The sequence below is a fragment of the Prionailurus bengalensis genome, chromosome E3 (genome assembly GCF_016509475.1).
Source record: "Prionailurus bengalensis isolate Pbe53 chromosome E3, Fcat_Pben_1.1_paternal_pri, whole genome shotgun sequence".
NCBI lineage: Eukaryota > Metazoa > Chordata > Mammalia > Carnivora > Felidae > Prionailurus > Prionailurus bengalensis.
Genome location: NC_057357.1, coordinates 11,398,120 through 11,414,142, shown reverse-complemented (window position 1 = coordinate 11,414,142; position 16,023 = coordinate 11,398,120). Strand labels below are relative to the sequence as shown.

General features: G+C 55.3%; 1 protein-coding gene and 1 long non-coding RNA gene across 5 annotated transcripts in view; one reads left to right on the top strand and one right to left on the bottom strand.

Annotated features, from left to right (window-relative positions):
- Positions 1 to 921: 921 nt before the first annotated feature.
- Positions 922 to 16,023, bottom strand: part of GTF2IRD1 (GTF2I repeat domain containing 1) — a 124,132-nt gene continuing 109,030 nt past the window's right edge. For 3 of the 4 annotated variants that reach the window (XM_043561352.1, XM_043561353.1, XM_043561355.1), the window contains 4 exons: positions 14,252 to 14,444; positions 11,859 to 11,896; positions 9,619 to 9,755; positions 8,099 to 8,351 (listed from right to left, as the gene is read on the bottom strand). In XM_043561352.1, the coding sequence (XP_043417287.1) occupies positions 8,283 to 8,351; positions 9,619 to 9,755; positions 11,859 to 11,896; positions 14,252 to 14,444 (437 nt within the window). In that variant the 3' untranslated portion in view covers positions 8,099 to 8,282. Of the gene's footprint in view, positions 1,100 to 8,098; positions 8,352 to 9,618; positions 9,756 to 11,858; positions 11,897 to 14,251; positions 14,445 to 16,023 lie in introns of those variants that run through there. The other variant, XM_043561354.1, reaches the window with a different exon arrangement.
- On the top strand, positions 11,833 to 13,675 carry LOC122472037. The gene is made up of 2 exons (XR_006294335.1): positions 11,833 to 12,022; positions 13,524 to 13,675. It is a non-coding gene; the product is annotated as an uncharacterized LOC122472037 (long non-coding RNA).

The window sequence follows — 16,023 nt, the reverse complement described above, 5'->3', positions numbered from 1 at the left end:
CTGAAGGAAATAAGAACAGACTTGAAAAGATGCGGACAGCCCGTGTTCACTGCAGCATTATTCACAGTAGCCGAGACATGGAAGCAACCTAAGTGTCCATCGATGGGTGGGTGGGTGGCTGGATCAGTGGGTGAAGCGCGCGACTCTTGATCTCGGGGTTGTGAGTTGGAGTCCCACATTGGGCGTAGAGATTACTAAAAAGAAAGAAAGGAAGGAAGGAAGAGAGAAAGAAAGAGAATGTGGTGTGTATATACAATGAAATGTTAATCAGCAGTAAAAAAGGAGGAAATCCTGGCATTTGTGACAACATGGATGGACCTTGAGGGCATTGGGCTGAGATAAATCAGAGAGAGAAAAATACCATCTGATCTCATTTATATGCACAATCTAAAACAACAACAACAAAACTCCCCAAACTCTCAAGAACCAAAGCCCTAGGGGTGCCTGGGTGGCTCAGTCGGGTAAGCAACCGACGTTAGCTCAGGTCATGATCTCATGGTTTGTGGGTTCGAGCCCCGCGTCGGGCTCTGTGCTGACAGCTCAGAGCCTGGAGCCTGCCCCGGATTCTGTGTCTCCCTCTCTCTCTCTGCCCCACCACAGCTCACACGTGGTCTCTGTCTCTCAAATATAAACATTAAAAAAAAAAAAAAACAAAAAACAAAAAACTAAAATCCTGGATACAGAGAACAGATAGGTGGTTGTCAGAGGTGGGCGGTGGGTGAAATGGGTGAAGTTACACCAGTTATAAAGTAAACAAGTCCTGCGGGGGTTGGTGCCTGGGTGGCTCAGTCTGTTAAGTATCCAACTCCTGATTTTGGCTCAGGTCATGATCTCAGGATGCGTGAGATTGAGCCCTGTGTCGCGCCCCAGCCTGACACTGCGGGGCCTGCTTGGGATTCTCTCCCCCCATCTCTCTCTGCCCCTCTCTCGTTCGCGTGCTCCCTCTCAAAATAAATAAGTACACTTAAAAAATAAATAAATAGTACAGCATGGTAGGGTGGGTTAAAGGGAAAAAAAAGCAGGCTTGAAGAAGGATGGCCGATTTCCTGAGCAAGGAAGTCCTGTATCTCAGAGACTTCATAGCGTGACATCTTCAAGCCTGCAGAGAACAAAAGAACATTCTTTTAGCTGGAGGATATTTAGGAGATATTAGGAGCTTCTGTTTTAGGCCAGGCCTTCAATATCTTTTTCAGGGGACAATGGCACGTGGCGTTGAGAGCACCTGCTGGGCTGGGCTGGCCTTGGGAGCACCTTTCTGTTGGATCATAAAGCGGGGCGGCCCCTTGTCAAGCAAAGGAAAGGGGAAGGGCCAGCCAGGCAGAAGGCCTGGACAGAGGTGTGGGGGTACAAGAGGCTCTAGAATGTTCTGAGAACAGTGAGGACATTGGTTTGGCTGGAGCTCAAGGCACAGCGGGAGATACAGAAGGAGCTGGTGGCCGGGCCTCGGGTGCCAGGGTGAGGCCCGTGGATTTCCTCCTGGGGCAGCAGAGGCTGGAAGGGGTGAGCATTAGCAGGGGTGGAGCATACTCAGAGCTGTGACTCAGGTCAGCTCCTCGATGCTGCATTTTCTTTTTCAGAAGCCAATTTCTCAATATCCTCAAGCGGGGCTCTACACTGCAGTTGGGGATTGCGACACCTCCTCTAACAAGTTTTTAAGTGTGGGTGAGCGTGTGCCTGTGTGCGTGACCGTGTACGTGCGAGTGTGTGTGAATGTGACTGTGTATGTGTGTGTACGAGTGTGTGCCTCTGGTCCCTCCAGCTGTGGCCTCCTGATGATGTTCCTTTCCTGTGGGCTGAGAGCAGTGTCTGGTCTGAGCAAGCCCTAACTAGCTGGTACCCATTTCTTCCTTTTCCAATGTACCTGTGTGTGTTTGTTTTTTTAATGTTTATTTAAAAAAAATTTTTTTTTAACATTTATTCATTTTTTTGAGAGACAGAAGGAGAGCACAAGCAGGCGAGGGGCAGAGAGAGGGGGAGACACAGAATCCGAAGCAGACTCCAGGCTCTGAGCTGTCAGCACAGAGCCCGATGTGGGGCTCGAACTCATGAAATGCAAGATCATGACCTGAGCTGATGTCGGACGCTTAACCGAGGGAGCCACCCAGGAGCCCCTTTATTTGTTAATTTTTGAGAGAGAGATAGAGTGAGTGAGCAGGGAGGGGCAGGGAGAGAAAGAAAGAGAGAATCTTAAGCAGCAGGCTCCGCACTGCCAGTGCAGAGCCCGGTGCGGGGCTTGAACCCACGAACGGTGAAACCAGGACCTGAGCCGAAATCAAGAGTCAGCCGCTTAACTCACTGGGCCACCCAGGCACCCTGCCCTGTACTTGTGTTCTTTAAACAAGGGGCACCTGTTCTTTAAACAGGGGGCACCTGGCTGGTTCAGTCAGAGGAGCATGCAACCCTTGATCTTGGGGTCATGAGTTCGAGCCCCCCCATCCTTCGGGTGTAGCGATTACTTAAATCAATAATAATAATAAACTTTTAAAAAAGGTGGGGTAACGGAAGAGAAGCTTCCCCGAGCCTGAAGTTGCCTGCTGCTTTTCCATCCATACTGGGAAGGGCAGTTGAGTGCAGGATCCCCCTGAGGTGGTCTTGGTGGCTTGAATCTTAGCTTTTTGTTTCATTTCAAACACTTGTTTTAAGTTTGTTTGTTTATTTTGGGGGGGTGGGGGAGGAGTAGAGAGAGAGAATCCCAAGCAGGCTTTGCACTGATAATGTGACTCAGGGCTCGATACCCACAAACCGCGAGATCATGACCTGAGCCGAAATCAAGAGACGCTTAACGGACTGAGCCACCCAGGTGCCCCTAAACATTCTTTTCTACAATCTGTTTATTTTGGAGGCACCTGGGTGGCTCAGTCCATTAAGCGCCTGACTTCGGCTCAGGTCACGTCTCATGGTTCATGAGCTCGAGACCCACATCGGCTCTATGCTGCCAGCTCAGAGCCTGGAGCCTCCGCCTCAGATTCTGTGTCTCCTTCTCTCTCTGCCCCTCCACCACTCATGCTCTGTGTGTCTCTCTCTCAAAAATAAATAAACATTAAAAAAATTACTTATTTTTCTTTAATTAATCTCTACACCCAGTGTGGGGCTCGAACTCACAATCCCAAGATCAAGGGCCGCGTGCTCCTCTGCCTGAGCCACCCAGGTGTGCCTTGAATCTTTGCTTTGAATCCTGGCTTGGTGCTCAGTTTTTCCCGGTCGTGTCACCTGGGATCGAACCCTTGATCTTTCTGAATCTCAGGTTCTTCATCTGTGAAAGGAAGAAACGTTTACTTTGCAGGGCTGTGAGAATTAACGGTGCACGCAAAATCTTGCTTGACGTTAGGCTGTGACGTTGTAACATTTAGTGTATTTTTGATGTTTTGATGATGTTTGCAAAAGTTGCATCCAAGGCGGGGCACCTGAGTGGCTCAGTCATTTAATGGTCTGACTCTTAATATCAGCTCGGGTCATGATCTCACCGCCCTGGGATTGGGCCCCACTTCAGGCTCTGCTCCGAGTGTGGAGCCTGCTTCAGATTCTGTCTCCCTCTCTCTCTCTCTCCCTCTCCCTCTGCCCCTCCCCTGCTCACGTGTGTGTGCGCATGTTCTCTCTCTCTCTCTCTCTCTCTCTCTCTCTCTCTCCAAAAAGTGAAGAAACAAGCGTAAGCAAGGCAGAGTGCTTTTGGTTCCTCTTCTGGCACCTCGTGTTTCTCCTAAGTCCCATCACCTGCATCTCAGGTGAGCTGTTTCAGGGACCTCAGTGTTGAAATCTCGGGCCTCTGGAGTGCAAACACGTGGGCAGAAATCAAGAAAGCGAGCTTTCATGGCAGAACAGGCAGAGGCACCGGTCATGGATCCCCCGTAATGGATTCTGGAGGTGGAGGTAAGGTGGGGGCGAGGTCACTGGAGTCACGTAGGAGGACTTCGGGCTAAGGGATCATCCGTTCTCTGCTCCTTGTGCAGATGGGTGTGATTGATTCATGAATCCCTGAGGCCACAGCGAGCAGTACTCCCGTCCCAGGCTCTGGGCTAAGTACCAGGGTACACCGTCCCCGCCATCATAAAGCTTAAGGCCGGGGTGGGGGCACCCAGGCGACTCAGTTGGTTAAGCGTCCGACTTCAGCTCAGGTCATGATCTCATAGTTCGTGGGTTCAAGCCCCGCGTTGGGCTCTGTGCTGACAGCTCGGAGCCCGGAACTTGCTTTGGATTCTGTCTCCCTCTCTCTCTGCCCCTCCCCCGCTCGCCTCTGTGTCTCTATCTCACAAATAAACATTAAAAAAAATAAATGAATTTTAAAAATCGTGGGGTGGGGACAATCTGCTTTGGACTGGGTGTTCTGGAAAGGCCTTTTGAGGAGGGCACATTTCGGTGACAGGTAAACCCGGGAGGAGGTGCCACGCTGAGTTGGGAAGAAAGGGAGGGGGCCGCGTGAGGAAATGGAAGAAGGAGCCCCCAACCCCATGTGAGGGAAAGGCGGGAAAGGCGGCACAGCGCAGACAGCCCTGAAGATGGCATCTGAGAAGCACGAGGCAGAGGCGAAACCATGCAGAGTCTGAGGGTCACTGGGTCCTGGTTTTGTTTTATTTATTTTTATTTATTTTGAGGGAGAGGGCAAGTGGGGGAGGGATAGAGAGGGAGGGAGACAGAGTCCCAGGCAGGCCCTGCGCCCTCAGCACAGAGCCTGATGCGGGGCTCGAACCCACGAACTGTGAGATCATGACCTGTTAAGTCTTGCCAATGGCAAGAGTCAGTCGCTTAACCGACCGAGCCACCCAGGTGCCCCCGTTGGGTCCTGTTTGGATCCACATCTCAGCTTCTTCCCACATCCCCACCTCGTACCCTCAGACATCGCCAGGGACGTTGCCAACAGGAATGGTACATTCTGAGAGCCGCCGCCCTGAGACTTACCAGCCTGCAGCCCTGCCCCTCCACTGACCTTGTGCCTCCGTTTCCACAGTGAAAAATATTTTTTCCCCAAAGAGCATTTCCCTTTCACTGAGCCACTCCATATGGCACCACAAAATTAAAATAAGTGAAGGGCTACTGTCCCTCTCCATCCTGGCTGGGCTAGGTGAGACACCTTGTGGTTCAGTAGACATCCCTTAATAAGCTTTTTATTTTTAAGTTATCTCTGTACCCAGAGTGGGGCTTGAACTCATGATTTTGAGATCAAGAGTCACATGCCCTACCGACTGAGCCAGCCAGGTGCCCTGTAAAGCTCTGACTGCTTAAGAGAAGATCCTTTGCAGGATTCTAGCAAAGCCTCTGCCCCTGGAGCTCGGGATCACCCTCTTCTTAGCAGCAGGGAGGCACCTGGGCGGTGAGGGAGGAAGGCTGCAGGGGGAACAGGTGCTGGAGAGCCGCCCCTCCTTCCCCTCCCCTCCCGCCTCACCCTAGCTTTGTCCCTGCGCTGATTATTGCTTTATTACTGTTTTCAGTCAGATATAATTCCGGCATTTTCTACAATCTTGATCTTTTCACTGATACCAGATTTTTGTACAAAGATTTGTATATAAAATGATTATGTACCCACCAGAATACATTCCCCAGCAATTAGAACGTTTAAGATGCAGCTCGTAACACTCCTTCTGCACATTCCTCATTTATTACTTCTGAAAATGTTTTGTGATTTTTTTTTTTTTTTTGGTGGATGTGTTTACAAATCCAATAACAATCCTCATTTAGAGTTGCAAAACACGAAGCCATTTTGAACCCAGACAGATGGCAGCTAAATGAACTTTAATTAAAGAATGAGTGCTTTGAATCAAATCACTTTAAAAAGTACAGTACTCTGAGATTCTGGAGAGGTTGCATAAACAGCATCTGGGTTCTTCTGCAGGAAGCAGGCCTGCTTGTGGGAACTAGGAAGGCATCCCCAACGGATCCGGGCTGGGCCGGCACTGGGCACCGTGGGCAAGGCGAGGCGGCGGCCGGCCGGCCAAGCGGCCCAGAGCGCAGAGCTCCCGAGACAGGAGGTGGAACCGACGTAGGCCACCTCTTGGTGCAAAGGTTTTGCCCTGGGGGTGGGGGTCCCCCCTTTTGCTTTCGTGCAGTGAGGTCGGGCCGAGGCGCGGGGTTTTGCTGCACAACCCGATTAGGTGCACGCGCCTGCACAGCGGGAGTGGAAGCAGACAGATGGCGGAGGCCCCGCAGGCCGCAGCGCTGGGGTTCCCGGGCCCTCACCGGGCGCTCCACCCCCCCCCCCCCCCCCCCCCCCCCCCCCCCCCGCGCAGCCGCCTGCCGGGCAGGAGCCACTTCCGGCCGTGGCCGCGGGTCTGGGCGGGGGCGGCGGCTCGTCTCTAGGCGACCGAGAGGCGCCAGCCGGCCCGGGCGCGCTGCGGGGGCGCCCGGGGAGGCGGGTGTCCGGGCGGAAGCCGCTCGTGCTCGGTGGCCGCGGTGGAGAAGGAAGGGGACGGACGGTGGGGTGAGAGGCAGGGGAGGGGGTGGGAGGGGAAGAGCCCGAACCGCCCCGCCGGCCGAGAGGTTTGCGCTCGGTGCGGGGGGGGGGGGGGGGGGCGGGGGCGGGGGCGGGGCAGGAAAAGCACCGGCGGCGCCTAATCCGGGGAGACGGGATTAGATGGGGGAGGACGGCCCCCAGGAGCGGGGTCTGAAGGCAAGGTGGCAGCTGCAAGGTTATCCTCGATTTCATAGTTTCTGCCTCGAGGGCGGGCGCCCCTGCTCTGATCCTGGAGAATTGAAAGGGGCAGGGGTCTGAGGGTGGAGAGTGGAGCGCCCTGGTGGGTCCTGGGGACACTGCAAAGTGGTGGCGGCAGCCGCCAGAGGAACAGTGCGGGCACGGCCTGCCAACCTTGTGGCTTCTGGCTTCTTGCGTCTTTCCAGAAGGAAGCCGAGTCCGGAAGGCTGGGACGGGGCCTTCCCTCCCCATCTGGGCACCTCGCTGACCCCATGGGTTGGCAGAAGCTTCTGGCCTGTTTTGATCATGTAATTAGCTGACTCAGGACTCGGTTCCTCCAAGTCAAAGGCCTGGCTCTGGCCCTTGGCTAGACCCTGCGGTCACCCTGACCCTTTCGTGCCCCAGCACTTCTGTCCAATTGACTTCCAAGTCCTGTTGGCTGACCTCCTTGTTGTTCTCCACCTGGCTGGAACCTCGGCCAGCTCTTCTTGGAACAACTACAGGAGCCTCCGTGTGGTCTCCCAGCTTCTACCCCCCCCCCCCCCCCCCCCGTGGCTGCCCCCTCCCTCCAAGCCAAGCCGCCCGGGGGCCTGGCCCCCAGGGCCTTCCACGCTTCCACAAGGCCAGGGAGGAAAGGGATGCAGACTGGCCCTGGGGTGCACAGCTTTGCCTCACTCCCCCCTTCAGCCTGGCTCCGAGTGCAGGGCCCTGCCTGGGGAGTGTCCCCAGGAATCCCTGGTCTCACCTCCAGCCACACCTTGTTCCTGGAACACCCAAGGTCTCGCTTGGCACAGCCCCCCTGCCCTTGGCACAAGGGGCTCTCCCAGAACGCCGTCCTGCCCCACGTGTCCCGCTCTGCCTTGCCAACCCCAGCCTCGCTCTGTAAGTCTCAGCATCACGGATGGTTCTTGATTCGGAGCCAGGGGAGGCCGCCCTGCCTCCCCCATTAGCTGCCCAGGGCCAGGCCCTCTCAACCCCCCACCCCTTCTGCCTCCAGTCTTACCCCTTCCTTCACCTTCCCACCTGCCACCAAAGTGGCCTTTCCGAGACACAGCTGTGACCCATCCCTCTGCTGCTCAAATGCCCTGAGCTCCATCAAAAAGCCACCCCACCCCTCCAGGTCCAACCCAGAGCACCTCTGCCAAGGTGCCTTCTCTGCAGCCACGGAGATTCCACACTTGATCACAGTTCACACTTTGGACTTCACCTCTTCCTGGAGCTCAGGCAGCCCCCTACCACCTTGTGGCCCCGAGGCCAGGGGCTCAGTCTGGCACTTGGCCTCCCGGGACACGTCATCTGGAGGTCACGCAGAGAAATGAGTGAAGTCAGTCCCCAGACACCACGGCCCAGCGGTCAGGGACACCGCCTTTGCTTTGGCAAAGGAAGGGGGGGACCTTGGCAGGCTGTCTGAGCCAGGTTTCCTGACCTCGCCTCAGTGACAGCTGTTAATTCCAAATGAGACTACGCAGAAGTTATGAGCAAGGGCAATACTTTTTTTTTTTTTTTTTTTTTTACTTATTTAAAAAGGCCTTGGTGGCAGGAATATAGTGTAAAAATCATTGGAAAAACTAAAAGGCATTGATACATATCCGAATATACACTTTGTACATAAATTACATTTCCTTTAGTCTTTCTGAGTGAGGTCCTGATTCAGCACTGAGGTCTAATAATTCAGAGGTCCCGGGAGCTGCACGTTCAGGCCGGCATAGTCCACCATGTACATTGGCCATTGCTAGAGAGAGGGGGACAAATGGCCCGAGTTAGGACTCCGGGTGACCCAGAAAGAACACCAGACCACTTAGCTCTGCTTTCTGAAGGGATTCCCCACTGGATTCATTTGGAGGCAGCCTGACGGTCCAGATGGGAGCCGGGACCCGTCCAAGGTCATGCATTTTGCCAGTGGCCCTGGAGCCTGGGCCGGGGCCTTCTGACTCGCTCCCACCCGTGTGCCAGGGGCTATTCCGTGGACCAGGGGGAACCGAGGATTCGCTCAGAGAAGGGGAGCACGCCCACAAACTCCGCCCCCTCCCCGGCCTTATGCCAAAGAGCCAGTCCCATCTCTTGGAGGTGGGAAAAGCCAGTGACCCTCTGGAGGCACCCCTAGGTGGGGACAAAGGTACAGCCTACAGCCTGAACTTTGGGGTTTGCCAGGTTTAAAGGGAGGCACGATTATAGGCGCCTGGGTGGCTCAGTCGGTTAGGCGTCTGACTCTTGGTTCCAGCTCAGGTCGTGATCTCACAGTTTTGTGGGTTCCAGGCCCGTGTCAGGCTCTGTGCTGTTCGGTGGGGAACCTGCTTGGGATTCTCTCCCTCCCTCCCCCTCTTTGCGCTCTCAAAATAAAAATTAAACTTAAAAAAAAGGGGGGGGAAGCAGGGTCAAAGGACAAAGACATCTCCAAGTCATCACCAAATGTGTTCCAGTATTCTCTCCACTGGGACTCAGGACTTCCGAGCTAGTGTTTTGAAGTCAGAAAGAACTCTCGAGTGTGTGTGTGTGTGTGTGTGTGTGTGTCCCTAATGAGGCTTGACCGCAGTAAGGCCACAGTCAACCAGCCTCTGCCCCTTGTTTTCCTCCTCCTCACGCTGTGGGTAACGCCTACAACCTCACGGGGCTGTGGTGAGGCCCAGAGCATGCGATGTGAGCAGAGATTAACCTGGCGAGCGCACGGGGGTCCCCGTTCTGGCACCGCCCAGGGGAGTCCCCGGTCCCCTCTCCTGGGGCGGAGGCAGGGGGAGGGGGGGGACTCGGCTTGCCCGCCTGCCCAGTGGGGGGTGTGACTTCCCACCCAAGGCAGGGACGCGGGAGCAGCCAGTGACAGGGTTGGACTATCTGCTGGGTCGATCGGGCAGACGCGACTGCCACCCCGAGGCTGCGGAGCCCCGCTCAGACCCAGTGCTTCCCTGCGCCCCAAACCCACGTCCCAGAGGAGCCGGCCCTGCCCGAAAGCGGGGCGAGGGCCAAAGAGCAGAGCGGTCAGGCCCGGATCTGTGCAACTTTACCACGAGTGAGAGCTGGTTGGTAGACGCCACGGACTCTGGGTTAGAGGACGAGGAGGAGGAAGACGAGGAGGAGGAGGAGAAGGAGTTCCCTTCGGAGACCCGCTTTCTCTTGCGCTTGGGAATGCTGCTGTCTTTGGCTGGTGGGAAAAAAGGTTGCTGACACCAGACGCCAGGGCTGCTCTGACTCGGCTTCGGGCCCCTCTGGGGGAGGCCTCTGCTTTCGTGCTTCAAGTCCCCTTCTCAGCGTTCAGGGCTCCAGAGCCCCCAGACACCCCCCGCCCCGGCCCCAAGGCCCATCCCTCCAGCCCCCTTCCTTAACCAGGCCGCACAGCCCAGTGGCTCTCCGGCCTGCCTCGTCCCCCGGGGGGGCGGGGGGGGGTCCCTAGCGGGCTCAGTTCAGGCCCCGGCCCTCTTTCTGCTCCCAGCCCGTCCAGCCCGTGGAGCCTGGCCTCCCCACAACTCCTGGGGTGAAGGGCTCGGCCTCGGGCCTTGGGGGAAGTCACTCCACGGCCTTGTGCTTCCATTTCCCTGTGAGTGAAACGTAAGATCCTATACAGTAGCTGGGAGGCTCCCGTGGACAGTATGCCCGGGCCCCCAGAACGACTTAGCGACTGAGAACACATATCGACGTTGGTATTGTTAGCTGTGGATGTGGGATGACCCTGACCTGGTAACGCTGTGACAGAGGACGGTCCACAAGTACCGTGAGTGGACAGGCAGCGCCCCCGTGGGAAGAGACTCTGGTTTACAGTCAGAGGTCGTAAATTCAAATTCCGTTACTGCCATTCCTAGCTGTGTGACGCCGGGCAAACTGATTCACCTCTCTGAGCCAAATGGGGAAAACAACGGGACGTGAGCCTCAAAGGAGACCATGTGTCGGCAAGAGCCTGGTACCCCGCCTGACACGAAGCACGACTCGGCAGGTGTTCTGTTGCTACCGAATTAAACTGGTATGAATATATGAGACTTCGAGAAAGGATGTGCCCCCGTGTGCTACACAAGCAGGGCTTGGTGCTTGACTGAGTGGCCAGGTCACTGAGTAGAAACCAGAAGGGTCGTAATAACACAGCATGAGGGTGGGCTGGGCCCACGGGTGACTGTCTGGCTGGTGAAGAAATACCAGAGGCTGGGGGGTCTGTGACATGGCATAAATAGACACCCCGGGAAACAGAAGACTCTGGGGGCAGGAGGAGCCCTGGGAATGGGTCGGAGCAAAGCGATTTTGTAGAAGGCTCCGCCCGAAAATGAAGTCAGAGGTGCTGGCCCAGGGCGGTGGCCAACCCAGCGTCACTGTAGGACCGTAAAGACAGCCAAGGTCAGGGGAGGGCAGACGCAGGTCATAGCTTCTACCCTCTGAGCACGTGTCCCAGACTCTCCTCCCGAGGTCTCTGAAGGGCCATCTGCATTCTGCCTTCAACCTAGGGACAGCTCCCAAACTCACGGCCTCCCTGCCTGTGAATCTAGTGCCGCACCTGACCTCTGTGACTGGCACAGGATGGGGGGGCGGGGGCTTCTGCTCGGGCCGTGCCACCCTAGGCCGTGGAGTTCCTGGGGGACCTGGACCCACCCGGAGTGGGGGCCTCGGGTCTCAGGCCAGCATGGGGGCCCGTCACTGTCCCCACTGAGCCCTGGGTGGGGCCTGCGGGTCAGATGGATGGTCCTGACACCAGGCTCGAGGTGGCCACCAACTCCCCAGGTGGCCCTGCCAAGCCCCTTTCCCTCTCTGGGCCTCAGTTTCCCAGCTGCACAAGGCGGTTGGGACGAGATGAGTGCTCTGAATCAGCGGCACGTCTCCCAGTCACCCAGGGAAACCATCCCACCAGACAGTCTCCCAGCTTCCTGTGAACCCCAGGCTTCTGGGAGACAGGCCCGGGGCTGGCGTGGGCCTGCCTCCCCCTGCTGGCCACACACATCGGCCCTCTCCTCCCAGGTGGCTTCCGTGATCCCATGTGACATCCTCTCCTCCAGGCTCCCGCCTGCCCTCGTCGCCTCCAGCGGATCTGACCCGCTCAGCCGCCGCTGTGGCAGGGCCCCCTCTGGAGGGCACCTGCAGGCTCCCGGGGCCTTCTGGGGATACTGGCCCTGCAGGGGGAAGGCTCAGGCTCCCCGTGGTCATACTGGGCGGGGGCGCGACACTCTGTAGGTGGTCAGCTACCTACTGCATGCCACCTGGACCAGATCTGCCCGCAGACTCTGGTCCCCGAGAGGCAGAGAGGGGGCCTCCTCGGCCTCCGCCTTACCTGGCACCTTGGCGTCATTGCAGATTTCTGCAAAAGGTCTGAAAGACGAGAGACAGGAGGTGGCGGTTAGAAAATGCGGTTTCCCCTCTTCTTTCTCAGCTGCTCCTCGCAGGTGGGCGACCCCTCTCATGAGACGCTGCCACCGCCGCTGGAGGGCCAGTCAGGTAAGACCCGGCTGAAAATGGCGAGCACCCGCCAGAGCAGGCAGACGATCGCCCCTGTGCGCCTGTCCAGAATTCGAGGGTGACGCTCGAGCGAGGGATCGGGAACGTGTGCCTAGATTTATCTAAGTGAATATTCATCACGGTATCTTTTTTTTATCTCTTGATTTTTACTGTATTGATTATCTTACTTTGAGCATTATTATTTTGTTTTCATTTTTAAGAATTAAAAAAATTTTTTTAAAAATATTTACTTATTTTGAGAGAGAGAGAGAGAGAGAGAGAGAGAGATTGAGAGAGAGAATGAGCATGCGAGGGGCCGAGAGAGAGGAAGAAAGAGAAAGAATCCCAAGCGGGCTCTGTGCTGCCAGCACAGAGATCTCATGAACTGTGAGATCAGGACCTGGGTCGGAGTCAAACACTTAACTGACTGAGCCACCCAGGCTCCCCAATTGTTTTGATTTTTAAAGTAATCTCTACCCCCAACATGTGGCTCAAACTCATGACGCCAAGATCAAGAGTCACATGCTCCACTGACTGAGCCAGCCAGGCACCCCTAGAAATATTCTAGTCAATGAGTGTATTTTAAAAAAGAGACTATAAGGGGACACCTGGGTGGCTCAGTCAGTTAAGTGTCTGACTTCGGCTCAGGTCCTGGTCTCGCGGTTCATGGGTTCGAGCCCCGCGTCCGGCTCTGTGCTGATACCTGGGAGCCTGCGGCCTGCTTCGGATTCTGTGTCTCCCTCTCTCTCTGTCCCTCCCCTGCTTGTGCTCTGTCTCTCTCTCTCTCTCCGTCAAAAGTAAATTATAAATTTTAAAAACACTTAAAAATCAAAATAAAAAGAGACGATAAGGACATATGGTAAGGTGCACAGTAGTTATCTCTGCATGATGGGAGTACTAAGTAACCATTATTTTCTAAATAAGTGACACGGGGAAACATTAATGGTATAGTCAGAAAAAGTCAAATTTCATTAAATTTTTAAAAATAAACCGACACCCATGAATGGTGAGGCTGTGTGTTTGGAAAGGGATGGAATTAGGACACACGGAGCTACAGACGGGAAGTCTGTGTCCCCCCTCTCCCCCCACCCCCACTAAACTGTTTTTTCTTCGTAAACATAAAAAAAAATTTTTTTTTTAATGTTTATTTATTTTTGAAAGCGAGAGACACAGAGTGCAAGCAGGGGAGGGGCAGAGAGAGAGGGAGACACCGAATCCGAAGCAGGCTCCAGGCTCTGAGCTGCCAGCACAGAGCCCGACGCGGGGCTCGAACTCCCAAACCGCGAGATCATGACCTGAGCTGAAGTCGGATGCCCAACTGACTGAGCCACCCAGGCGCCCCCCTCCTGAACTAAATTCTTATGTGGGGACCTAGTCCCCAGTGTGATGGCATTAGGAGGCAGGGCCTTTGGGAGCACTTAGGTCACGAAGGAGGAGCCCTCAGGAATGGGATCAGTGCCTTATAAAACAGGCCCCAGAGAGCTCCCTTCTCCCCTTCCAGCATGTGAGGACGCGTATGAGGACACAGTGAGGAGACGGTTATCTAGAAACTAGGAAGTGGGTCCTCCCCAGACCCTGAATCTGCCACCACCTTGATCCTGGACTTCCCAGCCTCCGGAACTGTAAGAAGTAAATGTCTGTTGTTTATAAGCTCCCTGGTCTGTAGTCTTGTGTTACAGCGGCCTTGACTGGAGTAAGATATCTGAGTTTGCAGCCCAGCTGACCCACCGTGACTTATACCGGCCCTTTCCTGGCTCTGGGTATCAGTTTCCTCATCTTTAACATGAGAGCGTTGGGGTGCCTGGGGGGGGGGGGGGGGGAGGGGGAGGGGGAGGGGCGCTCCGTGGGTTAAGCATCCCACTCTTGGTTTCGGCCCAGGTTGTGATTCCACGGTTTGTGAGATCGAGTCCCACATCGGGCTCTGTGCTGACAGCATGCACAGAGCCAGCTTGGGATTCTCTCTCTGCCACTTCCCTACTCTCTCTCTCTCTCTCTCAAAATAAATAAATAAACTTAAAAAAAAAAAAAAAAAAAAGATGAGAGTGTTAAGCTAGCCTGTCTCCTGGATTCTGTGCAAGTGAGAAGCACCTGTCTGTCTGTCTGTCTGTGTCTGCCCCTCGTCTCCTGGCTGGGCCTGCTTGGAGAATTTCCCCACCGGATCCAAGCAGTACCCTCTCCCGTGGCCCTTGTTCACTGTGCCCACCCTGCCCGGGCGCTGGGGGCACTCACTGGAGCTGGTTGATGATAACCATGCGGACGTGCTCTCGGGCCTTCAGGATCTTCTCCAGCCGGTGGATGTCGTATGTGTTGGGGTTCCGGAAAGGGATGTCGTCGGGCAGGCCCGTGACCTCGACGGCATCTGGGCTGTCCCGGATCAGTTTGTAAGGGACCAGCACAGGCCGGTTCAGGCCCAGAGCCTCACCTAGAAGACACAGCGGGTCAGCGCAAGGGGGAGGTGTCCCCTGTTAGGGGCCAAGCCCTCTGGGGAAAGCGCTGCACGCTGGCATGGCCCAGCTCAGCCAGCCACTGTCCTAGGGAGTTTATAAATCTATACACACGCTTTTTTTTTTTTTTTTTTAAATCCACTTAGCAAAACTAAAAGTTTAATACCCAGTGGTGACAATAAAATGTACTTTCGGGGCACCTGGATGGCTCAATTGGTTGAGCGGCCGACTCTTGATTTCGGCCCAGGTCATGATCTCACGGTTCGTGAGTTCGAGCCCGGTGTTGGGCTCTGCTCTGACAGCTCGGAGCCTGCTTGGGATCCTCTCTCTTTCCCTCTCCCTGCCCCTCCCCGGCTCATGCTCTCGCTCTCTCTTGCAAAATAAATAAATAGAAAAGAACCCTACTATTATGTTAGAAGAAATACAAAGCCCTCGCTTAAATATTTATGGATGTGACATGGTGTCTGGAGTTTGTTTTTAAGTACTTCAAATACAGAAGAAGACTGGTAAAATGTTGGCAACCGTAGAAGCTGCCTTCGGGTGATGTGGTGGGTCACTCCCCCACCCCCATATGTGTTTGGATTCTGGTTGCAAAATAACAAGTGAATAGAGAACCACCAGCCGAGTCGCTTCTCATCGTTCTGGAAATGAAGCCCCCGTGCCGCCTTAGGCCTGCCCACCGTCCCCCCAGCTGCTCACCCGGTCACCCAGCTGTCCCCTCCGCCTGGCAAGCTTTTCCTGGAATATGCGTCCCCTCCTGACATTCGAGTCTTGCGGGGGAGGGCTTCCCTGCCTGCCCCCCACCCCGTCCTGCCACTGCAGTTTTGCGTTTTCCTTCATCGCTCTCTGAAATTCTACTTAAAAACATTGTTTTGATTCCTGTCTCCCTGTGCAAAGTGAAGACAATACTAAATTCGTCACAAAGACAACATCACGCATAGCGTGGCACTTAGCGATCGAGAGAGGCTCACTTATAACCGTAGAGTTATTATTACTAAACTCTATTTGACTTGATTTTTAAGATTTTATTTCTAAGTACTCCCTACACCCAACGTGGGGCTTGAACCTACAACCCCAAGATAGAGAGTCGCAGGAGGCACCGGCTGAGCCAGCCAGGCCATAGGTGACCGTATTGTTAATTGTCCCATCTTGGGCTCCGCCCTGGCGCCCCGGATGCCGTCAGCACAGGGCCTAGCATCTCGTGGCCTTTACCTATTCCGCGTCCACCTCCCTGCACAGATTCTGGGCCCCAGGTTGGCAGGGATGGGACCTCCTTCCCTGGAGTCCTCACGGCTAAATGTGTGCTGGGCAGATGCACGAACCGCGTCTCTGCCGCACAGCCCGGCCCTAAAGGGGCGGAAATGCTGACCGCGGTCACGGCCCTGTTCTTTCCCCTTCCTCAGTCAGGGGAGTGGAGGGGTCGGCTCCCGGCAGTCGTGGGCAGGGTGGCTCTGTCCCCAGGGAGCAGGCAGGCCAGCTGGGGGTCACTGGGGGCCAGGCTGGCCATAGAGGGAGGAGGGGCTGCCAGGGAAGGCGGGCCCCACAGACCCTGCCCCG